The sequence below is a fragment of the Mesoplodon densirostris genome, chromosome 16 (assembly GCF_025265405.1).
Source record: "Mesoplodon densirostris isolate mMesDen1 chromosome 16, mMesDen1 primary haplotype, whole genome shotgun sequence".
Taxonomy (NCBI): Eukaryota; Metazoa; Chordata; class Mammalia; order Artiodactyla; family Ziphiidae; genus Mesoplodon; species Mesoplodon densirostris.
In genome coordinates, this window is record NC_082676.1 from 8612341 (window position 1) to 8639729 (window position 27389).

Here is a 27389-nt window from a genome sequence, read left to right on the forward strand (position 1 = left end):
TGCCATAGTGCCAAATCATGGCTCCCAACCTGCTACTTCCATGACCCATGTTAGTTTCTCGAAGCTTCCATTTTCTTGTTGGTAAAACAAGAGCAATAAAATTGTTCCTCTATCTTAAGACTCTGGAGTGATAAATAAATGAACTAACACATGTTATTATCTCACTTAGTACAGTTCCGGGCACTTAGCACTCCACTAAAAGTTAGCCTTCATAAATAATAATTTTTATTATCTCTGCTTATATGAGTACCCTATCTCAGATTATAGAGGCACATAATATTAACCAGTTAAAAAAAGTACTGAATGCTTTAATGTTTGTAACTGTTCTTCATGTGGGTGTTATGTAGGTTCTTGCTGTCCGCAAGCAGAACAGCCAAGATAATAACAGTGGAATCCAAAGTCTTCCTCTTGTGCCACAGAGCTTAACCTCCACTTCCTACAATCCGTCCCTCTAGCCAGGAGGAGGAGACCATAAGCATTGAAAAAATATGTGGGGTTAGACCTGAGTCCAAATTGTTAATAAGAACTGAACAATTCATTGCCAGATTTCTTAGGTCTTTTATCAAGCATCAAGCATAGAACATTACTAAATCCACAGCTAAAACAGACTCCAGTATTGGTCCGTATTTGTCTATGGCCAGTTAGCTTAAAGCAGTGATGCCTCAGAATCACCTGGAGGGCTTATTAAAACACAGATTGCTGGGTCCCAACCCTGAGAGTTATTGACTCAGTAGATCTGGTGTAGTTCTCAGGGTTTATATTTCTATCAAATTCCCAGGTGATGCTGAAGCTGCTGGTCCCGGTATCACACTTTTAGAACCTTTAGCTTAGATTGTTGATTTAAGGACCCAAATCTGTGACGTCAGCCCCATTCAGCCCTGTCCCTGATGCCGCTGGCCACAGGGGGTGCTAAAGATTGGAAAATAGAATGTTCGACATAGCCCATCTCACTGCCAGGGGCAAAAAATACTACAACAAAACACCCACCACTTAAATGTTACCAATAGATAGCTACTTAATGGTTTAATTGTTTATTTACTTATTCATTCATTCTATATGTTCAACCACCTTCTGGTTCCAACATCAGTATTTTCATCATCATTTATTTATCCCAGAATTACCTAATCCCAGGGTTTAAGACTTTTATTGTTGTTATTTTTGGAGACCAACACTTGAATTTAATCAGACTCTGGTTATAGACCACATGGAAATCATGTGACTCATGAGGAATGCGTTTCTAGTTGGTCTTCCATTTGTCCTGACCTTGAATCTCAACAATGAATGACTGAAGTTATCCATTTCACAACCTCCCTTGCGTTCTCTATGTTGCTGTGCTTGTGGTAGCTGAAAGGCCATTGTCTGTTTGTTATTTTAGTCAGTGAAAGGGGATGGAGGGATCACCCACTCAGAAGAAATAAATGGGAAAGACTCCAGCTACCAAGTAAGTGATCTGTAAACTCGGTTCAATGGTGGGTTTAGCTGGCATGTTCTTGGTTCTTTCCAGCCTCATTTCTGATGCAATTCTCAACCACAGCCAACTCATTTGATGTCTCTAGGTTGGGTGCCTACTGTATACCAGGCACCATTTTGGGCTTTGCAGATGCAAGCACGAACAAGCTAGAGTTCCTCAGCTATTTCTTACTGCAGAGCGCCTTCACGTGCTCTTCCCTCTCTCCACACAGACAATTCTTTCCCATTCTTCACATCTTGGCCTAAATGTCACCTCCTCAAAAAGCTGTTCCCTTTCCACCCATCATCCCTGCATCTTGTACTTTTACTTCATGGCACTTATCACACATTGAAATAAGTCATTTGTCCATTAGTTATCTCTCTTCCCCTACCCCTTCCTGCCCCTGTCTGGAGTATTTGTAGAGCAAGGAAGGGGCCTCTTCTATTTTTTTTATCACACTGCATGGTGCCTGGTACATAGTAGGAGCTTTTTCTGGAATAGATGTGTGAAAGACATGGGATCAGGTGGTTCGTTTCTATAATTTTCTCTATCCTCAAGAGACAGCTGTAACATTTTTATAACTATATGTATTCTTTTCTTTCCCAGTGGGATCATCTCATGCTCAACACCCTGTTTTATAACCTGCATTCTTTTTTAACTTAGAAATATACCTCCACAAAAATGTCATCAGATATTCTTGTTCTAACTTTGGCAATACAGAGATGTGGTTAAGAGCATGGGTTGCAGACTCAAACTGCCTGGGTTTGAATCCTGGATCAGCTATTTTTGAGCTGTGTGACCAAAGGCAAATTACCAATCTCTCCATGCCTCAGTTTCTCATCTGTATAATGGAGCTAGGAAAAGTGCTGCCTTATAGGGCTGTCATATTTAGATGAATCCATACATGTAAAGCACTTAGAACATTCCTGGTATAGAGGACTCAATAAATGTTAGTTGCTGTGTTTATCAGCATGAGCTGCCATAACAAAATACCATAGAGAGGAGAGAGAATGAGTATTTTGGTGTCTCTTCGTACAAAGACACTAATCCTATTGGGTCAAGGCCCCATCGTTATGACCTCAATTAACCTTAATTACTTTCTTACTCCAAATACTTTCATATTGGCTTTATATGGCTTCACCATATAAAGCCATAGCTGTTGCTGTTGTTTTATTACTATTACTATTGTGCTTCTGATGAGAAATTATCACCCTGTAATGTTCATATCACACACACACACACACACACAAATTCCAGCAATTACTAAATAATTTATGATATTTCTACTTCCATAATAATTAGTTTATCCTGTATATTTCAACATGGAATAATATATTGCTTTTTAGTGCATTCAAATTATTTTCATTTTTCTTTTTTAACTTATTACTATATCTGCCCCCCAAACCCATACTCTAGACCACTTTGGAACCAAAAATCCCAAAGGTTACTACCTTGGAAACATGATAAACTTATGTTATTCACCATGAAACACTGAAATATGTTTGTACATTTTGTCTGGAATCTGACAGTGAAACAGATATGCCAGTCATTTTGGTGATTCTAAAATCTGAAAACAGTCAGTGGAAATTTGAATGAGCTGGAAATGTCATTCTATTTACACTCATCTAGAAATGTTTTGAGAATTCTATTTTCCAGGGCTTTGGATCCAGACGTGAGAAGATTGGTGTGTACTATTGGGAGATGACAAATGCTTAGTTTAACTTCGGGGGGTGGGAATAGACATTCTCTGCTCCTGTTAGATTTGCCCTCTGAGTTATAAAAGCCTTAGTTGATGTTTCCACGAAAAAAAGCCCAAGAAGTTCCCAGCCTGGGTTGGCTTCCAGTGTCTGAATCAACTGGGATGTTCCAGTAACCTTGTCCTCCAGCTTCCTGCCTGCATCCCTGGGTTCTAGGAGAGGAGACACTCAGATTATTCAGATGGGAATCATTTTTGTTATAAATTTTGAGACAGTGTCAAGCCCCAAGCAAAGGTTCTAGATCTTCTGCATTTCATGACAAAGCAGTCATGCACACTTCAGATTCTTAGCTCAGTCTGAAGGTAAGGAACCGGCCATGTATTGTTTCCAGAAGTTCGTTTCTAAGCCATTCTAAAAAAAAATTAGGCCTAATAGGGATGGAGTAACCATGTGGTAAATGGATATGACCCATTGAAAGCTCCCCTTTTGAAAAAAAATCAGTGTCCCATGAGAGCTGTTGGTTTGTAGGGACTTCCCACTTCACACCCGAGCGATGTGCTAAGGGAAGTATTTTGGGAACACTTGGAAGGCGAGTTGCTGGCCATTCATTCAGCCCTTTTTTTTTTTTTTTTTTTTTTTTTTTTTTTTTTGTGGTACGCGGGACTCTCACTGTTGTGGCCTCTCCCATTGCGGAGCACAGGCTCCGGACGCGCAGGCTCAGCGGCCATGGCTCACGGGCCCAGCCGCTCCATGGCATGTGGGATCTTCCCGGACTGGGGCACGAACCCGTGTCCCCTGCATCTGCAGGCGGACTCTCAACCACTGAGCCACCAGGGAAGCCCCAGCCCATTTTGATGGCGATTTACCATGTGTCAGGTGAGGTGCTGGGGATAAAGCAATGGAAGAGACACAGAGGAGTTTCATGCTCTGGAGGGAATCAGAACATTTCCAAGTGAGCAAAGAAATCCCCGTGATGACTGCAAACATAAAGAAAATTCAGGGGCTTCCCTGGTGGCGCAGGGGTTAGGAATCTGCCTGCCAACGCAAGGGACACAGGTTCCAGCCCTGGTCCAGGAAGACCCCACATGCTGCGGTGCAACGAAGCCCCTGCGCTGTAACTACTGAGCCGGTGCTCTAGAGCTTGCAAGCCACAACTACTGAGCCCGCGTGCCACAACTACTGAGCCCATGTGCCACAACTACTGAAGCCCGTGCTCTGCAACAAGAAGCCACCACAGTGAGAAGCCCACACACCACAAGGAAGAGTAGCCCCCCCCCCGCCACAACTGGAGAAAGCCCGCGCACAGCAACGAAGACCCAACGCAGCAGAATAAATAAATAAATATATTTAAAAAAATACAATAGGGAAAGGTAGTTAAAAAAAAAAAAAGAAAATTCAGCAGTGTTCCACAAGAAGGGGGTCAGGCATCTTTAGACCCTCTAATCAGGGACTGTCTCCAAGGAGGTGATGACATCTGAGCTGAGACCTGGGAAAGAAGCAGTCATCTGAAGCCCTGGAGACAGACCAAGCAGAAGCACAGCTAGTAGGAAGCTCTGAATTGAGAATAAGTTTGTTCAAGAAAAAAAAGCACCGTGTGGCTGGAGCAGAATGAGCGGGGGGGACGGGGGGTGGGGTAGGATAGAAGATGAGGCTGGAGAGACACGGGGACTCGATTCAGCAGGCGTCTGTATTTCTTTTTTTTTTTTTTTTTTTTAACAGGAAGGCACAGCCCATCTCTAGGCCCCCTCTGGCAAACATTTTTTTATTATTTTTTTAAATTTATTTATTTATTTATTTATTTATTTATTTTTTTTTTTTCTTTTTGCGGTATGCGGGCCTCTCACTGTTGTGGCCTCTCCCGTTGCGGAGCACAGGCTCCGGATGCGCAGGCCCAGCAGCCATGGCTCACGGGCCCAGCCGCTCCGCGGCATATGGGATCCTCCCAGATCGGGGCACGAACCCGTATCCCCTGCATCGGCAGGCGGACTCTCAACCACTGCGCCACCAGGGAGGCCCTAAATTTATTTTATTATTTTATTTTTATTTATTTTTGGCTGAGTTGGGTCTTTGTTGCTGTGAGCAGGCTTTTCTCTAGTTGCGGCGAGCAGGGGCTACTCTTCGTTGCGGTGTGCGGGCTTCTCATTGTGGTGGCTTCTCTTGTTGCGGAGCACGGGCTCTAGGCACACGGGCTCAGTAGTTGTGGCTCGCGGGCTTAGCTGCTCCGCTGCATGTGGGATCTTCCCGGACCAGGGCTCGAACCCATGTCCCCTGCATTGGCAGGCGGATTCTTAACCACTGCGCCACCAGGGAAGCCCCGCGTCTGTATTTCTTGAGCGCCTTGTCTATACCCGCAGCTTGGATGCTCAGCCACTCAGAGTCGCTGCTGGTAGTGTTAAGCCAGGACCACCGACTCATCCCAGTTGGCCCGGGACGTTCCTGGTTTTAAGAATACAGGTTCCAGGGCTTCCCTGGTGGCGCAGTGGTTGAGAGTCCGCCTGCCGATGCAGGGGACGCGGGTTCGTGCCCCGACCCCGGAAGATCCCACATGCCGCGGAGCGGCTGGGCCCGCGAGCCATGGCCGCGGAGCCTGTGTGTCCGGTGCCTGTGCTCCGCAACGGGAGAGGCCACAGCAGTGAGAGGCCCGCGTACAGCAAAAAAAAAAAAAAAAAAAAAAAAGAATACAGGTTCCATATCCTAGAACCCCCTCACTCCCAGACAGACCAAGACGGTTGGTCCCTTTATGCTTGGCATCCAGACACTGTGTGCAGTGGGCTTTCCATTACTAGCTAATTTAATCCTCACAACACCATGAAGTATGATTTGTTTGTTTGTTTGTTACTCCCACACAGAAGAGGAAGCTGAGAGATCACACCATTTATTCCAGGTCATACAGCAAGGATGTGATGAAGCCAGAACCACACCATGTTTTTGTTTTTTTTTTTTAATTTTTAATTTTATTATTATTTATTTATTTTTGGCTGTGTTGGGTCTTCATTGCTGCACGCGGGCTTCCTCTAGTTGCCGCGAGTGGGGGCTACTCACCATGGTGGTTTCTCTTGTTGTGGAGCACAGGCTCTAGGCGCACGGGCTTCAGTAGTTGTGACACATGGGCTTCAGTAGTTGTGGCTCGCGGGCTCTAGAGCGCAGGCTCAGTAGTTGTGGCTCACGGGCTTAGTTGTTCCGCGGCATGTGGGATCTTCCCGGACCAGGGCTTGAACCTGTGTCCCCTGCATTGGCAGGCGAATTCTCAACCACTGCACCACCAGGGAAGTCCCCACACCATGTTCTTTTGACTCCAGACACTAAGCTTCTAGCTACTCACTGTATCTTAAAATCTTCTGTGCAACAGAAACAGTTAACACGGTGTTTGAGCAGGGTCACTGGTTTCTAGCCTTTGTGCAGAGCAGCACAGTGGGAGTTTCTGTCTCTTTCTAAGGCGAGTATCTGCTCTGGGCCCTCGACATCTGTATCTTAGCATTTGCTACAACTTTGGCAACTGGGATCCAACAGAAATATTCAGGACATGTGCTTGTAAAACATCTTCTTGGGCTGAACTGGATGTCTGAGGCTTTGTTCTCCAAGGAGTTCTGCCCTCCAGGAGGGCGCTGCAGCCTGGGGAGGCCTTCAGGACAGGGGAATTTCCTCTGTCTTCTTGCTCATTTCTAAGGGGTGTGTTTGATTCACTGATGTGAAATGACAGTTCTATGCCCTCTGAATCAAAGCTGTCACTTTGTCATAGAACTTTGTGACTTGGGGATAACACATAAATTTTATGAATCCTAAGTTGTAAATATGTATCTAGTGGGCCAGATGTAGCCCACAGGGATAATTGTGTTGTGGTTGTTTGCTGTGAACAGGGCTTTAAAACTTTCGATTTCAATATTTTTAAATGGACATATTTTGCATTTAAAATAATTCGATTTCAAGTTTCCGTTTGAAAACATAGAAAATATGACAGCGCTGGGGCTATAATCCCACATCGTATCTTCTGGTGGGTCTGAGCAGTTGTTGCCCCTTTAGACAAGGCATGTGGCATTCAATTCACCACAGTCCCCCTAATGCAAATTGTCTCCCCAACGTCAAAGCCAGCATAGCTTGAACTGTTTTTCGTACACTAGAGAAATATTTCTTTGGCCTTGTGCTGCTTTCACAACTGGGGAAGTAAGTTCACCATATGATTATTCTTACCCCTAGCCTCTTTCATGTTTTCGTTTTATCTGTCCGGCCCCCAGAGTCATTTCAGTTCGAGTAAATTATGGGAAAAAGTCTTTTACTTCCTAACAGATTTTTGGTTGTCTGTAATTTACCTAGAATTTTGGATTTTACAGCCTTATTCCTCCAAATTGTAGGAACCAAGTAGGAATGCAAACATTTCACTTTACCATGAAAAAATGCATGTTCAAAACTAAAACAATTATTTTCTTTTACCACTGTTTTATGAAATGACAGTTTCACGCCGGAAATTAAGATAGACATAATCTGAAGAAAAGACCAGGCATCCCCAAGAAGAGTCACGTGTGGTTGCAAGTGGGAGAAATCCTCTCAAAGCTGGCTCATACAAAAAGGGGCTTCAGGAACAGCCAGATCCAGGCGCATGTGCAATGCCATCCATATGTGGGCTCTTTTTCTCTTTCTCTCTCTTCATCTCTCAGCTCTGCTTTCCTCTGTGCCTCATGGTTCATTTTTCAAGAAAAAAGAAATTCCACTTCCAGGATTTTTTTTGGAAATGGTGGTGGTTCTGGAAGCTCCAGGCTTTCATCTTCCCAGCTTCAAGTTCACGGAGAGGGAACTGACCTCTCTCTCGGTTGCTTTAGCAAAGCCCTGAGATTAGCTCAGGTTTAGCTGCCTTTGGCCAGCTGGAACCAATCCCAGCAGCCCAATCACATGCAGTGCTCTGACTGGCCAGGCCTGAGTCGTGTGCCCTTTGTCCAGGGATGAAATGAGTGTGTCGAAACCACAGGGAATAAACCAGAGAGAAGGGTCGTTCTCCAGGGAAAACCCAGGTTCGAGTTCCCGAAGAAGGAGTAAAGAATGCTTGCTGGGGAAGTTTTCATTAATGAATGAATGATCAAATTGGTAAATAAATGTCCCCACTGTGACCTCATACCATAAAAAGTATTTACACATTTCTCTTATTTTTTTCCATCTCACCCAGGAATCCTGAACACGTAGACACCATCCAACCGTTGAACATCTCTGTTTTAACATGTTTACTCACCTGCTACTGAGCGTTGTCTTGCAGCCACTAAAAATGCATTTCGTTTGAACTTGCTCCAGGCCTCAGAGTCCACTGAGAAGGCGGTGGTGCCGCCGGAGTCAGAACCGGCAGCCGCTGGCCAGAAGGGCAAAGAGGGCTCCTCCAAGGACAAGAAGGCGTCTGCCGAGACCGAGAAGCAGAAGGGCAGCAAGCAGGAAGCCAAAGAGCCGGCCCCGCGCGTGGAGCCGGCCCCGGTGGAGGGGAACTCGCTGCGGGACGGGGACAAGTCCCAGAAGAGGCTCGAGAAGCGGCGACAGTCCCTCGGGGGCTTCTTCAAGGGCCTGGTGGGTGGACGGTTCGCCTCTTCTTTCTGGGCTTTTGGGCCGGGGCTGTGGGTCCCGCCTCCAAAGGGGACCAGCTGGCCAGGGGGTGGCTGGGCCTTGGCCAAACACCGAGGACCTGCTGTGTGCCAGGCGCAGAGAGCAAGGTGGGCGCAGGCATCGCTTTTCCGCGGCCACAGGCAGGTGTGACGCTAATGGTGGGGGTGGGGGTGGGGGTGGGGGTTGGGGGGCGGAGCTGGGAGGCAGGGGCGGGCACGGGAAGGGAGCCTGAGGGTGAGGACATGGCCTGGCCTTGGGTTTGGGAGGAGGGGGGCGGGGGCTTCTCAGAGGTTCCATGTGAGCAGGGGCCTCAAGTTAACCTGTAGAGGGATGAGGCAAAGGGAAGTCTGAAGGCAGGTGAGGTCCAGGCCATGGGAACAAAGGTGTTGGGGGGAGACGGCACGGATCTGAGGCTCCGTCTGGCTGGAGGAGGAGAGGGAATACAAGGATGGGAGTGGGTTGGCAGGAACAGGTGATGAGAAGCAGGGATGCTTGTCTGTGGCCAAAGACAGCCTTGTGGAGTTTCCACCAGGGAAGCTGCTCTGAGCCTGTCCCGGGGTGGTGGGTATACAGACCAGGCTAAAACTTATTAGCTCCTTCCCTCTGGGGAAGTCCAATGAGGGGTGAGTGGAGGCCAGACATTAAATAATGAAGTAAGCTTGGGGTTCTTTTTTTTTTTCTTTTTTTTTTTTTCTTTTTGCGGTATGCGGGCCTCTCACTGTTGTGGCCTCTCCCGTTGCGGAGCACAGGCTCCGGACGCGCAGGCCCAGCGGCCATGGCTCACGGGCCCAGCCGCTCCGCGGCATATGGGATCCTCCCAGATCGGGGCACGAACCCGCACCCCCTGCATCGGCAGGCGGACTCTCAACCACTGCGCCACCAGGGAGGCCCGAGCTTGGGGTTCTTTATTTGTGTCTATTTGGTTCTTCTCTGTCTCCTTCTCCAGACTGTTAGCTTAGGGAAGGCAGTGACCAAACCTGTCACAGGCAGACGTGCTGTCCCCTCCATCCCGCCACCCACCCCCACCAGCGTGTGGCTAGAACACAGTCGACACCCCAGCAGTGTCTGCTGATGAACGAATAGATGGAGTGAAATACGATACTAGTAAAGGTTTCATTATACCTGGGATAACGTAGATCCTGGCACACAGTGAGAGTCTGAAGAATCATCAAATAATAAGAAAGATGATCAAGCATAAACTAGGAGAGACAAGTGAAATCATACCCAGGGCCCGTGGGAATGTGAGATGAGCCAGGAGGGCCAGGCAAGGAAGTACTGCTGGCCTCAGCTATGGGGCCAGTGAACTGGGGTTCACCTTCATGTTGCAGTGAAGGTGGGGTAGTTCCGTGAAGCAAACTGCCCTAATCATTCCTAACTCTCCCATTTCATGCATATCTGTAGACACTGGTGCCCTCTAATATTACAGGTAGAGGTTAGGTGAGGGCTGTGGTTCCTCTGGCCCCAGTTTGGTCTTTAGAAGGATCTCTGGGGAGTTTATTAGAAATACAGAATCTCAGGCCCCAAGTTTAAAATTTTATGATCAGTGTCATCTATTTCTGTCTCGTCTTTGTGTCCTTGAGTATGTGTGTAGAACCTCAGTTGGAGGCTCACTTTCTAGTGGGACACATGGAATTATAAAGTAGATAAATTAAAAATCAAAAATGTGAGTGTGGGAAGTCACGGAGGGGAAATAAACATGGTAATGTGATAGGGTTACGCTGGGGATGAGGAGAGCAGTACGTGTGCAACTTGGAATCTGTGGATCCAGAAAGTGTTTCTGAGGAGGTAATATTTGAGATGAGACAGGATGGATTATCGGTGCCAGACAGGAAGAGAACAAGGCTCTTTGTTCCAGCAGGAGGGAACAGCATGTGCAAGGGCCCTGGGGTGGGAATGAGCTTTGTATGTTTGAGGCCCCCGTTGCTGGGAGGTGGTGAGCTAGGTGAATAATAAAAGTCACTAAGGTTGGAGCAGTGGGCAGCTCATGCTGGCTGTACAGGCTGTGCAAAGAATGTTGACATAATCCTACTTAAATTGGGAAGCTATTAAAGGGTGTTAAGCAAGGAAGCGTTGGACCTTTGTTTATAGCCTTTAAAGACTATTTTGCTGCTATAGTGAAGAAATGGCTATAGAGTGGCAAAAGCAGAAATAGATGCCCAGGGTAACACTTCTAGGGTTACCTGGGAGAGCCAATGGCGGTTTGGCATTGTGATGCCTGCAGAGATGCCAAGACGTGGGCAGGTTCTAGATAATAATTACAGTTCAAGTCACCAAGCCCTTCCCCTGAGGCTGTGCTTCACTTATATTCATCATCTCTTTAATTACGGCAACGTCCCTTTGAGGTAGAAATGCTTCTTCTTCAAGTCCTCCATCTTCCCATTGTCAGGAGACTCCCAGCAGTGGTGGAGAAGGAGGGAGGGGTTTCCTGCCACTTTGCAAGGATGCGATCAAGCCCTGAGGACTGCCAGGCTGGACACATTTCCCTGGGGTTGTCTGACCCCTTTCCTGAGAGGGCAGTGCCGGCAGCGGGACTGGCACCAGCCAGGGACCCATCGAGGCCCTGTCACCTACAGGAAACCTCACCCCCGCCCAACCCAGCCTCAGCCCTCAGGTCAGCTTCTCAGAGTCTGCACCGCCAACCACTCCCTGCGTGACCTTTGCCCTCCTAGTGACATCCCCTTCATTCTGCCCCTTTTTCCCTCCTCCTCCATATGCTGCTTGGATTCTAACAGAAAGCAGCCTACTTGGTATTACATGAAAACTTTGCAAAGATACGTTCTGTAAGAAAAGTAAACAGGCAGTGTGGTTAGAAAGTGATTAGAGAGGGTGACGGAAGTGAGCTCTAACTGTGGCAGGTTTTCTACACCCCAGGTTCTAAGTACATTACAAGTCAGGACTCACTTTATCTTGGAACAACCCCTCCGAGATAAATGTTATCACCTCCATTCTAAAGATGAGGAAACTGAAGCTCAAAGAGTTCAGCCATTTGTCCAAGATTTCACAACGCTAGAAAGTAATACAACCGGGCACTGAACTCGGGCATCTTGTTGGAAACCGTTCTCACCCACTGCCCACAAATAAGGTGTATTTATGTGGCACAGAGTCGTTGCTAAATAAATGGCAGTTGTTGCTGTTGATGTTACAGCTCTTCTTCACTAGGATGCAACTTCTTGTATATTTCTCTCCAGGGACCAAAGCGGATGTTGGACGCTCAAGTGCAAACAGACCCCGTATCCATCGGACCAGTTGGCAAATCCAAGTAAACAAATCACCACGGTTCCCACCAAGTTCTGCCATCAAGAGGTCTTCTCCCTACTCCATGTCCTCCCCAGCCCAGCTCCATGTATATATTTTTTCTTCGGATGGCCATCAAATGAAATTCTGCCTACAAATGAAGCCTGAGCTGTTGTATATTGAGGTGTATTATTTCTGTCTCTGGTCCAGTCTTTCCTGGTAAATAACTGTCAAGATGGTTTAGCAGGTTAACATGCCAGGTCAGAAGAGTCGATGGTTGCCAAGCAGGTAGGGGGAGGGGGCCGAGGACTGCGTTCTGGTGAAGTTATGAAAAATGGCCGGTGACGAGTAAGTTGCAGAAGGAAAACGCCTGCCTGAAGGGATTAAGCTTTGTAGTAAATACACGCTCATCCTCTCAGCTTGAAGAGGAGAGACAAGAATCCGTTTGTTTAAGTTCACATCTCAAGGAGGGAAAACGTGGGCTCTGTGTTGGGAGGTTGCCAATTTTCTGGAACGGAATGTGTGGGGAATGACAAAGGAATGAATAAGAGTTGTTCCTCAGAAAGGGTCCTTGAGCGTTATTGACGAGGGGGAAAAGATTGACTGGAGAGGGCTTGACATAATTTGGGAAAACAATTGCTTTTTGAGGCTCAGTGACAAAGGCGGGGATTACAACTTCAAAAAAAAAACAAAAAAACAAACCAAACCGAATAAGCGAAGTTGCGAGTTTATTTTGCAACACTAGGGGGCGCCAAGGTCTCCATTTTCGTCCCGCATCCTGCATCCCTAACAAAGATTTCGGTCTCTGCAATCTTACATTATTAATGTTTCTCAGATGGCTGAGGGGCTTGCTTCATCTGTTCTGTCTGACACTTATCTCAAGTCTGTCTGTAATTTCCTAATGTTCTCAGGATGTGCTCTGATAAAACCCTCCCTATAACCCCAGTTAATAATAAAAATTTACAGGAGATTATTCAAATACCTGAGTTTTTTTTAATACTCGTACAGAGGAGTACATAGGACGATGAGTGTATTAAAATGTAATCCAAAGTAGCCATATGATTGACTGATACCATGTATACTGTATCTTTTTCTGATTTAATAAAAAGTACATTTACATCTGAAGGATCTTTTAATTTTCAACTTTGACAGCAGGTCTCTCGTGCTCTATGTCTGAGATGCCTTTATCTTCCACAGTAGAAAATCAGTGCTCTTTTTCCATCTTACCTCTTCTCCCAGATCCTTCTCAATTTCCTTGTATGTGGGCACGTGCACATACAAATGTGTGCACATGTATATTTGTATATACGCACACATGCACATATATACAAACACTTTCTTAGGCCATACCGCCTAGAGCAGAGCCTGAGACAGGGATTCAGATGCACGTGTTAGGCTGAAGGAGGGCTCCCAGGGGAAAGGGAAGAAGAGAAGGACAGGACAGGGATTGGTCTCAGCTGGAGTTGAGTTTCATCCTGATCTGCCAGGGGGCCCTGGAGCATAAATTGCACCATAAAGTTGGTTATACCTACAAGGCAGGGGTCCGGCCTTTGTCCCCTTGTTGATGAGCCATGGGCCACCCTGGGAGGTGTCAGGACAGGCAAGCTGCTCCCATTGAGCTGAGAAGCTGGATCCCTTACCGGCTAGAGGATGAGGGTCATCCCAAGTGTCCACTACAGGTAGACATGTATACATCCAAGCGTGTATTTATACCCACATATGCACACATTCATACTTATAAACATAGTTACTTCTATACAGGAATAGATAAGTGTGTGCACACATTCATAATCATACACAAACAGACATGTGTAACCGACAGAACCACAGGAATACACTGACTCATACAAATCCATTGCGTGTACAATCCATCACACAGTGATTAGAAGTAACATTGAACATCCTCTCCTGACAAGTCTATACCTTAGGCAAATAAAACAATGGCTTAGGCAAAAAGGCCTCTGGAAAATGTGTTCGGGACAAAAATGTTTCTAAAAGAACAAATAGGGAGATCCTTGGCTGCTGGAACCCGCTGGCTCCCAGCTTGGGCTGCCTGAATGCTCAGTTTCCAATAAAGACCAGAGGCCTTTTCCTTGCAGAGCGGTTGGTTTCTTCATCTCTCCTGCCCGAACCTGGAGAGTCCTCAGTGTCTGTGACTCACCCAGCTGAGAATGACCTCATGCTGCTTCATGTCTGCATGCTTAACTTTGCCCAAATCAAGAAAAAACAAAACAAAAAAACATTGGGGAAGCCCTTGGTGGGGGGTGACTTTCCCTCCACCTCCACCATCGCCATTACAGTACATGGGATGATTCAAGGCAAACAGGCAGCTGGTTACTGCTTTGTCTCTAAACACCAGGGGGGTTGCCTGGTGTGACCTTTGGGCTCCGGACCATACCAGTCTACTGAGAAAGGTTACAGTATTATTTGCAAGCTTCACCTCACTGGACACAGGGGCTTTTTGCTCTGAAGAGAAATGTCCCCAGGCAGGGCTGAGTCACTAATGCAGAAGGAGCCCTCCCACCCTCTCCCGCCCCAGAAAAACATTTTTTAATTTTTAAAAAGAAGTTCTCTGCTGCGAATCTTGCTGGAAAGCATGCCAACAGTTTGTGTAACTGGTTTCCCATCCTCCTGGCCAAAAAAGAGAACAATCTTGTAATGAAATTGCTTTTTTTTTTTTTAAGAAAATTTAAGCCAGATAGGACTCAAATAAATGGCTTACTGGGGGGATTCTAAAGCCAGTTGTAGCCTGAGAAGCAAGTTCAAACTCCATTTTTGAGTTTTGTGGGGTTTGTTTGGTTTTAAGTGGCAAGCCCATTCCTGATGCGTTTACAATAAATACTAATTTCCATGCTCCTGCTGACCTAGTGTGAAAAGAGCGCACAGTTCCCAAGTGAGCTCAGGAAAGCTCCCAGGACACGGATTCACAGAAGGACTGAAGTTCTTCAAACTACAGAACCCAGGAATGCCATTTGGATAGCAAAACGGCACACAGTAAAATGTTAAGAACACCCTGAAACTGAAAGAGAAATTAAGACCTGGAGGAGGGGGCAAAGGTACCTTTTTGAAGTTGACATACTCATTAACTTATTGACTTCTTTATTTTTAGGTGCACATGGAAGAGTGTCTTCTCCAATGTCATGAAGAAGTGCCCTTTCCAGGAACTGGGCCTTTGAGCTGAAATGGCTGCAATCGGGGAAAACAAAACTCAAAAAACTCTGCTTTCCAGCTCCAGCCAACGGTGACTTCTGGACTGATATCCATAAAAGAATTCATTCAAAGGCACAGTTGTTCTCAGCAGCCCCTGAGGTCTCTCATGAATTCACCCTCTTGGCGAAAGGGACACATACCACCCAAGGAAGTGCCAAACTGGTTTTATTGTACCCCCTTGCCCTTTAAACAAATTATCGGGGATTTAAATACACAAAGACACACACACACACACACACACACGCACGCAGACTCTCTAGCTGGACTGTTGTTGTTTGTTTGCAAACAGATGTACTGGGTCCCCTTTAACTAGATTCCAAGAGGCTAGAATCTGTGTCCTGTTGGCTCTTTCTCAAAGTGCCTGGAAGGGAGCAGACCTGACAAGTATCATTTCTTTTGTCAAATAATCCCAAGGTGATCTTAAGCCTTACAAAATAAAATCAGATCGCCACCCTACCTTAAAGAGAAGGAAAGGAAAACGATTTCCATTATTAACTCACCCAAGTTGCAAATGCAGGGAATGTGCTTTGCAGAAAGGTAAGATGATTCTTATCAGCTTTTAACTATCCTCCCAATGTCCCTTTTTCGGCCTTTTAAAAAAGCATTTTGCTCGGTGAGTAGGATTAGGTTCCTCTGTGGTCTAGATCTTGTTCACTCTATCAGTGGAAATAAAGGGAGTCCAGCCCCCCTGGAAATTACGGGCTCCATTAGGAAGAAAAGAAATTACTTACAGAGCAGCAAATTCTGTAAATTTGTAATTCAGATCTTAGCCCTGGCCTGAATGCCAGTCAGGATCCAGCCCTTTGCATAAATTGGTTTTCTGGGGAGCTTAACTCTTTCGCTTCTGTTTCCCTTCCCCAGAAACCTATTCACTGGAGCCTCATCTATCCCCTGGCCCTTTAACTAGCCATAGCCCGTGCCTGGGTAGCAACCCGTGCAATTTCACAGAAGTAAGGGTAATAATAATAAGGCCTTACATTAACACACTTCACAGTTTATAGACTGCTTTTTGAATACATTATCTAATTTAAAGCTGTATGCCCCTAACTGAACTTAATTGCCTCCTTTGTTATATTTTATTATGAGGGGGACTGGTGTGCACCTGTATGGCTTTTTTTTTCCCCCAAAGGCGCACTTCTTAACAAAATGGCCTCCAGCTGGGTTTCTGGCAATGATTGCTCATTGCTCACATGATTTATTCTCGTCGAAGGACATTTCCCTTTAAATCTGGCCACAGGGTGGAGTTCCAAGACCTGGGGTCCCACAGTCTCTAGCCTGGTGCTTTTCCCTGACTGCCGGACCGGGAGGCTGGGCTGAAGCAACTCTTTAAAAATATATTACTCTTAAGTAACTTCTAGAAAGTGGTCAAGTTGAATGAAGAGAACTAGAATAAGAGGGCCACACCGGGTAAGTCAATTGCCTTCTGTGATTCTCAGTCCCCCAAACAAAGATAAAGTTGGTTGTTGGTTGGTTTTTCCATTCTTATCATCTCAGTCTTGGAAGAAGCTTGAGGAAGGGTAGTGTGATTGCAAACCGTTTAAGTTGGTGTCATTGCCAAGCATGTAAGTCACCCTCACCAGCCCCCCACGCTCCACAAAGCAGCCTTACCTCTCCCATCTCCACACCCAACTAGAGGAGAGGGCAAGTGACTTACCTCGTCAGTTTCCTCCCTAAACAGGAGGATAATAAAAGTGCCAACTTCATGGAGTTGCTGTGAGCATGGAGCAAGATGGAGCAAGGCAAATGCTTCGTGCGGTGGCTGGTGCATAAAAAACAGTACAGGAGGGCTGTTAGAGCATAGGGAATTTTAGCACCAAGTAACTGAAAACTCCTACTCAAATTGGCTAATTAATAATAAAAACAGTAGGGATATTTATCATTTCATGTAACAGGTGTTTTGTCACAGCCTGCCTCTGATTCTCTGGGACTCTGCTCTGCCATGTCCCATGAGCTGACTTCATCCTAAAACCAGTGCCAGATGATGGCTGCAGTGCCAGACAAGGGAATTACAGGATTACCATAATCAGTTTTGATTTATCTTTTTGGTGAAATCGATATTGAGAAGGCAAATAGGATAATGCAGTAAACAGTAAAGTAAGCATTAATATCAGTATTTTTTTACATCTTTATTGGCGTATAATTGCTTTACAATGGTGTGTTAGTTTCTGCTTTATAACAAAGTGAATCAGCTGTGCATATCAGTATTTTTAAAGGTAGCCGTTCCCCAAACCAACCAGGCCCCTTCAATTCAAATTGATGGGACTTGAGCAATTATGATGCCTGCCCTGCAAACCAGGGCCATTAGACCGTGGGCTCGTCAACACCGGGGACCTTCTTGTCTCATTCACTGCTCTATTGTCGGTGTCTAGCACAATGCCTGGGCGTAGTAGATACTCAATAAATGGCAACCGAATGGGTAAATTGATAGATAAATATTCTATGGCCACGTCCATTGGGAAGAGGGTTGCCTTATGCTCTAGTATGAGTTTATTTTAGCTCGAAGTGTTTGATCACTCTAATCAGACATCTTCCCTCCTCAGGTGCCCAGCTGAGTGGGCCTTACAGTGTGGTCCCATAACAATCAGTATTAGCATCACCTGAGAACCAATTAGAAATGCAAATTCTCAAGCCGCCCCCCCACCAACTCTAGACCCACTGGATCAAAAACTCCAGGGGTAGAGCCTAGCAATGTGTGGTTTCACAAGCCCTCCAGGTGGTTCTAATGCAGAAAAAATTGAAAACCGCTGGTCTAGGTTGAGCTCTTACTTCACTGAGCGTCAACTAAAAAAGACCAGTTCAGGAGATGCAAAGATGATGACAGCTAACACTGGACTTTACTATATGCCATGTATTGTGCTTCACATGAATTCCCTTGTTTACTGCCCATTTTACAGATGAGAAAACCAAGGCTCAGAGAGGAGAAGCAACTTTGCCCAAGGACACACAGGTCAGAACCAAGGTTGAAACCCAACCTAAGCTCTTAAAGGCATGTTTTCACATCTGTGGGAAAGACAGGCAGACAAAAAGACAATCATAATATAATGTAAGATAAGTAAATGCAGGGCATTGTGGAACTCAGAGGAAGGCACTGCTACAAGACTACAGGGGATGGCCATTGGAGGAGGCGACAGTTGAGCTAACTCTCAAAGAATGGCCAAAGGGGTTTCCAGCAGAACAGAAGTTCAAAAGCCCAGAGTCTACAGAGAGAATGGCAAGTAGCTCAGCATGGCTGGAGTGAGGCTGTGGGGGGAGGAGAGATAAGATGGTGAAGGCTGGGGAGAAGGCCAGACCAGGTCAACAGGGACACGCAGTAAGGAGCCCATGGTAAGAAGTTTAAACTTTCTCCTGAGGGCAGTAGGGAGCCATGGAAGACATCTGAGCTGGAGGGTTACATAATCAGATTTGTATTTTGTTGCAAGCATATCTAATAATGCAAACTCAATTCAACTAATATTCATTGGATTCCTTGAGTGACCTGAACTACTAGATACCATAAAGTATAATCATTTTGTTTTTAAGACTCTTTAACGAGTGTAAGAAATACTCAGATAAAACCTCTAACGTGGCACTGGTCCTTAAAAGAATGTTTAAATGCTTCTTTCCAAGCGTCGTATGAATTTGGAATTTTGTCCCACAGTCCATCCAGATTATCCACATCTATGAACCAAGGCTGTGAGATCTTTTTTTTTTTTCAGGACTTCCTCTGACCACAGCCGGGAAACGTTCTCTCTGATTTTTTAAAATTTATTTATTTATTTATTTATTTTGGGCTGTGTTGGGTCTTCATTTCTGTGCGAGGGCTTTCTCTAGTTGTGGCAAGTGGGGGCCACTCTTCATTGCAGTGCGCGGGCCTCTCACTATCGCAGCCTCTCTTGTTGCGGAGCACAGGCTCCAGACGCACAGGCTCAGTAGTTGTGGCTCACGGGCTTAGTTGCTCCGCGGCATGTGGGATCCTCCCAGACCAGGGCTCGAACCCGTGTCCCCTGCATTAGCAGGCAGATTCTCAACCACTGTGCCACCAGGGAAGCCTGGCTGTGAGATCTTGAGTCAGTTACTTTACCTTAGTTTGCTCATCTGTAGAATGGGAATAGTAATGGAACTTAACTCAGAGACTTGCTGAGAAGGGTAAATGAGACAACGCATTTATGGCTTGCTAGCATAGCGCCCGGCAAGTGTTAAGTGCTCAGTCAGCATTATTGATGATGCTGCAGGTGACATCTGTACAAGGTAGAGTGTACGTCTTCTCTTTCAAGGGCTCAAAGCCCATCCAATCTTTGGGACACCCTTAAGCTGCATCCCTGTCTTTCCCCGTCCTGGTAACTACTTGTCTGTGTGGCTCATCCAAGGAAAGAGAAAGGAGGGAGGAGAGAGGGGAAAAAATGTTGATCTTCCCTGGTGTCCATCCCATTCTAAAATAAAGTAGAATTTGGGGTGGGTGGGGGAGGGAACTCAGGTCTGCCTTTGACTTTCCTTGGTTGTATCTACTTATACTATTAGCCAGGTTGCCATAGTAGCAGATGCTATGGATGCCCCGCCTCATTGCTCCTCAGCCCAGCTCTGAGTTCACCGGTACTGATAACTTCCTACCTCAATGATCCCTCCATGATTTGCTTTTCTTCTTGGTGGCTTCCCCCAGGGGCTGTGAGAACTTGTTCAGCCCACATGCAGGGCGTCCTGGAAATGCCTGAAAGTTCATGTCCCCAGAGGCTACCCTCAACCAGTGAGGGATGGAAAACGGTGGATAAATATCTCAGCTTCGCCGTCTTTTGCGGGGGGGGGGTCTTCCGCATGCTCCCACAGTGTCCGCAGCAAGACTGAACCCAACTGCCCCAGTAGTAACACTCAGAAACACACTCTCCCTCATTCACCTACACCACTTCCCAAATAAACCACCTGCGTCCAACTTCTTGTCTCAGGGTCTGTATCTAAAGCACAAACATCTGTGTCTCACTTAGGGTTCTCTCAGGGCACCTCGCTTGTGCCAGTAGTTTAATAGAGGAGGATTAATATGGGTAGTGGTTTTAGAGGTGCTGGAAGAGCTGACAAGGCAGGCATGTGACAAGGAGGCCATCCAGAGATGAGACACAGAAGGAAGCCACAACCACTATTAGGGCCAGACAGATAAAAGGAAGAGGTGATGTTACCAGACCAGGGAACCCGGTGGTCCTGTGGGAAATAGAGCGCCATGTGGGGAGGCGCGGGAGGGGAAAGACTGCCTGAGGGCAGCTGTGGGGAGGGGGGTCCGGAAGCAGTGTTTTTCTGCTGATGGGAGGGCAAAATCTCTTGGTGCCAGTGCCTTCCACTGGCTGAAGCGAACCAGGAGCCAGTTGGCAATGGAACCTGGGAAAGGCAGTGTGAAGGGAAGCATGGAAAGAGGAAGCAGGAGCAAACAGGCGAATGCCCAGCACAGTCTGAGGCCCTGCTGTGAGAGAGAGAAAAGGAAAAAGCAGGGAGCAGCTTTGGTCAGGGACCCATCCCCTCCCCTGTTTCCACAGACAAGAGCACATCTACTGTGGTCTCTGAGACAACCCTGTCACCTTCTGTATCTTCAGGACAGGGTAGTGGTTAAGGACACAGGCTCTGGGCCCAAGGGCCTGGGTTGGAATTCCAGGTCACTTCACTTCTTCCAGGCTCACTTTCACATCCATAAAATGGAGCTGATAGTGGAATCCACCTCCTGGCATTGCTACCGGGATTTAACAGCACACTCCCTGCAAAGCAGTTAACACGGTGCCTGGCACATAGTAAGTGCCTAGTAAATGTTCACGTTTATCAGAACATTGTGAGATTCAACTGTCATTTGAGTATTTGGAAACTGATTAAAATTCCTGCTCAGACTTGTTTCTTCTTCTCTTAACCACTCAGACCCCCAACTTCAAGTCTGGAATCTGAGAATCTGCCTCCAGTCTCTACTTCCCTGCCTTTAAACAACAAAAATAAAACACCAAGGAACTTTTCCACTTTCACAGAAGCTCTGCCGGGACCGCGGGAGGAGCAGCCGTCTCCACCCCTCTTGGCTCACAACCCTCTCTCCGCAGCCCCTGTCCCCTCCCTCTCTTGGCCAGTTGTTCACAAGTAGCTTAGCAGTTTTGAGGACACAAAAACAGGAAATTGTGCACCAGTCCTGACTAAGGCTAAAAAACTCATGTGCAAACTCTGCAACATACAGATTTCTTCAGCTCACAAAAAAATAGGGCCTTGAAAAATCAGGTCCCCTAGCCAAGATCTCTGGATTTGCTTAATCATGCCCTTTGCAAAATTATAACTTCTTTAACCATAAAGAAGAGATGGTGAGAAAGAGGGAGGCGGGAGGTGAAATGTTTTAAGTTAACCACAAGACAAGACAGGAAATTCTGGAATGGGGGCTGGTGGTGATGTTTCTTTCATCCCTCCATGCCATAGCAGCATTGGAGAGCAACTCTGGAAAAATGACCACGCTAGGAGATTTTTTTTTTTTTTTTTTTTTGCTGTTAACTGACTCAGAGGGAAACGTAGGCTTCTTCATTCAGAGGCTAAATAGAGACTATTGGATCCAATAAAAAAAAAAATAGAGACTATCAGAGACTATTAGAGACGAGAAGCAGAGAGACTCTGAATCGTCTCCATCTGACCCTTTATTTGACGCAGACAGCAAACGTTTGTTGAGGGTTCTGCCCTTGATCTGTACAGAGACAAGGAGAAAGATAGAACAATTTAAAATCTAGAAACTCTTGCTAATAAAGCTGTGATATGTATAAAGCAGAAACCCCCAGGTCTAGAAGGAGAAATCAAGAAATCCACCATGGTGGTTGTAAGCTTCACCATTCCTCTATCAGTAACTAATTAACAAACCAACAAAAGCAAATTAGTAGGAATAAAAAAAAAAATTGACCAGCACTATTTACATAGTTGGTTGAATTGACATTTATAGAACAAAGCAACCAATAACTGCAGAATATATAATGTTTTTCAAGTACATATGGAATATTTACCAAAATTGACTGTATGTGCTGGCCATACAGTAGGTCTAAAATTTAGAAGATGGGGTGGGTAGTGTTTGCTGTTAGATTGGATAAGAGTATCAGAAAGAGACGGAAGTCAAGGTTGACATTGAAGGACTCAGTGCTGTGAAGTCAAGGGTGACTGGTTCATGCTGCATAATTACCATTTTGGAAAGATAGGGGTGTGTGTGTGTGTGTGTGTGTGTGTGTGTGTGTGTAGCAGTCATAAGATAGTCAGGAGTATTTCTATGTGTGAGTCAACCTGGGAGTGAACCTGTGTCCAACTGAACATGAACCAATTATTCAAACTTGGTTTCTGGAATATTCCCAGGGTGAAGTAAGTCCCTGGTTTTATCATTGTCTTCTCAGTTTAAGTGTTTGCTTGTCTTGTGAACTGGATTGACATTATCTGTTTCAATTTGGAATGGTGGACACACAGAAATAAATCTATGAAAGTCCCATGGCGTTCACAGACACTTCTGAAAAAAGCAGTGGATGACCCGATTCCTGGCCGCCTTTATCCGTGTGGGATTGGTTTATTCATTGACCGATTGAGTATCAGTTGTGAGTCTGGGCCCGGGAGAGTGGTAAACAAGAAAAGCAGAGGACACTCCAGTATGGCTAAGGAAGGATCCGTTCCCAAGGGCATATATCAAGGAAATGCTGTAGGAAATCCCACATGCACAGTTGTATTCCGTACCCTTGTGTGATATGTTTGGAGTAGTAATTAAGAACATTCTAGGACTCAGTTCTCCTATGAACTGTCCCTAAGACATTGGGCTTGTATAAAACATCACGTCTCAGTTTCTTCACTGTAAAATGGCAGTGATATTGATAATACCATCATTGTAGAAGTAAACCAGATTAAATTCCCAGCCTGCTCAGAGCAGTACCTGGGATTAAATTAGCACAAAATTAGCATTTGCAGCTCTTATCGTTATGCTGCTTCAGACATTTTTATCCTTTTTTTTAAAAAAATTGTGAAATCATATATTTCTTTAAAGATTATACTCCATTTATAATTATAAAATATTGGTTATATTCCCCATGTTGTACAATATATCCTTGTAGCTCACTTTATGTTGGATTGGCTCAAAAGTTCTTTCGGATTTGCTGCAAGAGCTTATGGAAAACCCGAACGAAATTTTTGGCCAGCCCAATACATAATGTTTTATACCTCTTAATCCCCTACCCTTCTATTGCCCCCCTCCCCGCTTCCCTCTCCCTACTGGTAACCACTACTTTGTTCTCTATATCCGTGAGTCTGTTTCTTTTTTTGCTATATTCACTAGCTTGTTTTTTTCTTTTTTTTTTTTTTTTTGCGGTACGCAGGCCTCTCACTGTTGTGGCCTCTCCCATTGCGGAGCACGGGCTCCGGACGCGCAGGCTCGGCGGCCATGGCCCACAGGCCCAGCCGCTCCGCGGCATGTGGGATCCTCCCGGACCGAGGCACGAACCCGTGTCCCCTGCATCGGCAGGCGGACTCTCAACCACTGTGCCACCAGGGAAGCCCGTGCTTGTTGTATGTTTTTTTTTTTTTTAATATTTATTTATTTGGCTGTATTCGTCTTAGTTGCAGCAGGTGGGATCTTCATTGTGGCATCTGGGATCTTTCAATGCGGTGTGAGGTCTTCTCTAGTTGCGGCGTGCAGGCTTAGTTGCCCCTCAGCATGTGGGATCTTAGTTTGCAGACCAGGGATTGAACCCATGGCCCCTGCATTGGAAGGCGGATTCTTAACCACTGGACCACCAGGGAAGTCCCTGTTGTACTTTTTAGATTCCACGTATAAGTGGTATCATACAACATTTGTCTTTCTCTGTCTGGCTTATTGCACTTAGCATAATACCCTCCAAGTCCTTCCATGCTGCAAATGGCAAAATTTCACTCTTTATTATGGCTGAGTATTATTCCATTGTGTATGTGTGTGTGTATATATATATGTTTATATATACACCACATCTTCTTTTTTTTTTTTTTTTTGCTGTACGCGGGCCTCTCACTGTTGTGGCCTCTCCCGTTGCGGAGCACAGGCTCCGGACGCGCAGGCTCAGCGGCCATGGCTCACGGGCCCAGCCGCTCCGCGGCATATGGGATTCTCCCAGACCGGGGCACGAACCCGTATCCCCTGCATCGGCAGGCGGACTCTCAACCACTGCGCCACCAGGGAGGCCCACCACATCTTCTTTATCCATCTGTTGTCGGATACTTAGGTTGCTTCCATATATTGGCAATTGTAAATAATGTATGTAATTGTAAATACATGCATTGGGGTGCATGTATCTTTTCAAATTAATGTTTTTGTGTTTTTTGCATATATGCCCAGGAGTAGGATTGCTGGGTCATATGGTAGTTCTATTTTTAGGTTTTTGAGAAATCTCCATGCTGTTTTCCATAGTGGCTACACCGATTTACATTCCCGCCAACAGTGTACTAGGGTTCACTTTTCTCCACATCCTTGCCAACGTTTGTTATTTGTGTTCTTTTTGATAACAGCCATTCTGACAAGTGTGAGGTGACATCTCATTGGGCTTTTGATTTGCATTTCTCCGATGATTAACGATGTTGAGCATCCTTTCATATACCTGTTGACCATCTGCATGTCCTCTTTAGAAAAATGTCTATTCGGGTCTTCTGCCCATTTCTAATAGGGTTTTTTTTTTTTTTTTGATGTTGAGTTGTATGAGCTAGCTATTTATATATTTTGGATATCAACCCCTTATCAGTTATATCATTTGCAAATATTTTCTCCCATTCGGTAGGTTGTCTTTTTGTTTTGTTGATGGTTTCCTTTGCTGTGCAAAACTTTTAAGTTTAGTTAGGTCCCACTTGAAATCATATATTTTTAATGTTAGGGGAGAATAAAGATAAAACAACCCATGATAACCCCATCTCCCTGACTCAGTCTTATCGTTACATAGTCCTTTCAGATATTTTTTATACAGATTATTTCATACAAAAGTACCTTGCATACAGCAGGTGATCAATAAAATGCATACGGACTGCCTGATTGTCCGATTCAATGCAAACTATTTTGTGTTATGCTTTGTGTACCTAAGTTATATTATATTACATATGATATGATGATATTATAATTATAGCATGTACATTCCCCTTATGTTTCTTCGTAAGCTGCATGATCATACTTTTTATAGCCTTAGGATCTCTCATGTCAATGCACGAGCTTGGCTAAGCCATTTCTCTTTGGCTGTGCTGTCGTACGTAGAATTACGGCAGATCACTCTACTTTGGACTCCACCACAGTAAACAGTTCTATGTATTGTGTTTTGCCTTTTTTGTAAATTTCTTAAGATGATCGTAGATTATGGAATTAAACATCCCAAGCTAAACCTTTAAGTTAGCTGAGCAGGGAGTCCCAAAAGATGAAACCAAAATGGGACTCCTTCCGTAAGATCAGGTTGAAATAAAATGAGCTCTACAAGGTGATAAAACCACGTATGATCCTATCTTCATTCTGAAGTATTGCTTTTCACTCTTTCAAAAAACATTGTATGAAAACCTACAATCCCTCAACACGATCAATAAAAGATAAGAGTATTTTGACGTGTTCATAAACAAAAACAACAGCACTGTCACTCTTAGTAGGTATGTGTTTAAAAAAAGAGCTCATCAGACCTCTGGTTAATCCAAAGATAGGCTTTTAAAAGCTGCGGAGAAAGATTCTCAGCCGTGTATTATGTTTCCTGAAGCGGAACCCCTAAAATCTTAGGATGGGTTGGGTGGATAAATTTCTCTCTCATGGTGCTGGTAAAGCAGAGAGGAAGGAGCAATCACAACAATCTAAGTGAGAGCCACTTCCTAGTGATGCAGAGACAGCCAGCTATGCCTTGATGGTTATTTGTCACAGCAATGATGGGCGACTGCAAGCCTGGTGGTCCAGAGTGGGGTCTCTGGAACCAGGCAGTCATGGGCATGAAAAGCGCCTTTGCCACTTGCTACCTTGTGACCAAAGGTAGATTAGTAACTGACCGAGGCAGGGTTCAGTCCCAAATCTCCCTGGTTCTGAAGTCCCTGGGCTTCCATAGGTAACACTACTCTCTCTCCAGATTGGTTGTTCTCCTATTTTGGTTGATTCCAAAGTTCACTGGAAATGGGAAGAATGAAAGAGGGAAGGCCAAGGAGAAGCTTGTTGCTGTGCCTCCTTGAGAGAAGGTGGTGGCTGAGGAGGTGGTGAGAAGTGGCTGTTTTCAGGACTTACTTGAATAAAACGTAACAGGATAATATAATCGATGTGGACCTGAAAGGGGGCTTAAGCACACTGCCTAGCGGGTCATAGTGCTCAACAGATTGGTTCATTGGCTCCAAATGGATACCAACCTGGAATTGGGAGGAATTTGCTTTTCACAGGAAAATCTGCAGGTTAACCAGAATATCTTTCTCCCCGCACTGTCTTTTCTTATTTCATCCCATGAATGATGGCCCTAAGGTAGGGTGAGAAGAAAAGAAAAATAGGTAACCTGAGAATAAAACTACTGATTCAGTGATTGTTACATGTCCACTCTCTGTATTTTATCCGATTTAATCTTCAAAGGAACCCAATGAGGTGGGGATCTTCTCCCCATTTTACACATGAGAAAACAAAAGTAAAAGGAGTTACAGAATTTGCCGGAAGCCACAGAGCTGTTAAGTTAAAAAAAAAAAAAAAAAAAGAAAAAGAAAGAAAGGCAAGGATTCCATACGGGTTTGTTTGATTCCAAAGTTTACAGGCTTAATCATGAAGCTGTATTGCTTCCTGCCATGTTAGTGGGAAGGAGGAGGATTCATGGGGAGGGAGAGAGCTTCGTTCTTCTGTCTGCATGTTACATAACTCTTTCGGGATCAGTTTAAGGAAACAGGGGCCAAACCTCTGTTGCCAGCCTGTGGCTCCAGCCCGCTCAAGTTCTGTGTTTTCTCTTATAAATGTAAGAACACACAACAGCCCCTTGGGATGGGAGGGGGGAGGGGTTGACACTTGTCACCCAGCATTGGGGAAGTTGATCGTTTTAGGTCCTTTTTAACTGTGTGAATGCCTGACACTTGACATTTGGGCAAAAGGGGAAATAAAAAGTCCCCAAAAGGCTGCTTGGGTCCTGTGTGGCTGATTCCTTGCCAAACAGGAATCCTCCCTTGGCTGTCTTCCCTCAGAAATGATTTTCAAACTACAGTTTTAAAAACAATTCCTTTGGGGAATTAAAAAAGCAATCATGTTTTCGATAGAAAATTGTTGTGTCAACAGAAATGCA

The 27389-nt window shown here is 45.3% G+C and overlaps 1 protein-coding gene across 6 annotated transcripts in view; it reads left to right on the plus strand.

The window, feature by feature from the left end:
* Positions 1-12182, plus strand: part of BCAS1 (brain enriched myelin associated protein 1) — a 101035-nt gene extending 88853 nt beyond the window's left edge. For 3 of the 6 annotated variants that reach the window (XM_060078131.1, XM_060078132.1, XM_060078133.1), the window contains 3 exons: positions 1376-1441; positions 8425-8688; positions 11913-12182. In XM_060078131.1, coding sequence (XP_059934114.1) covers positions 1376-1441; positions 8425-8688; positions 11913-11987 — 405 coding nt within the window. In that variant the 3' untranslated portion in view covers positions 11988-12182. The remainder of the gene's footprint in view (positions 1-1375; positions 1442-8424; positions 8689-11912) is intronic. The other 3 variants (XM_060078134.1, XM_060078135.1, XM_060078136.1) reach the window with 1 other exon arrangement.
* Positions 12183-27389: the final 15207 nt, after the last annotated feature.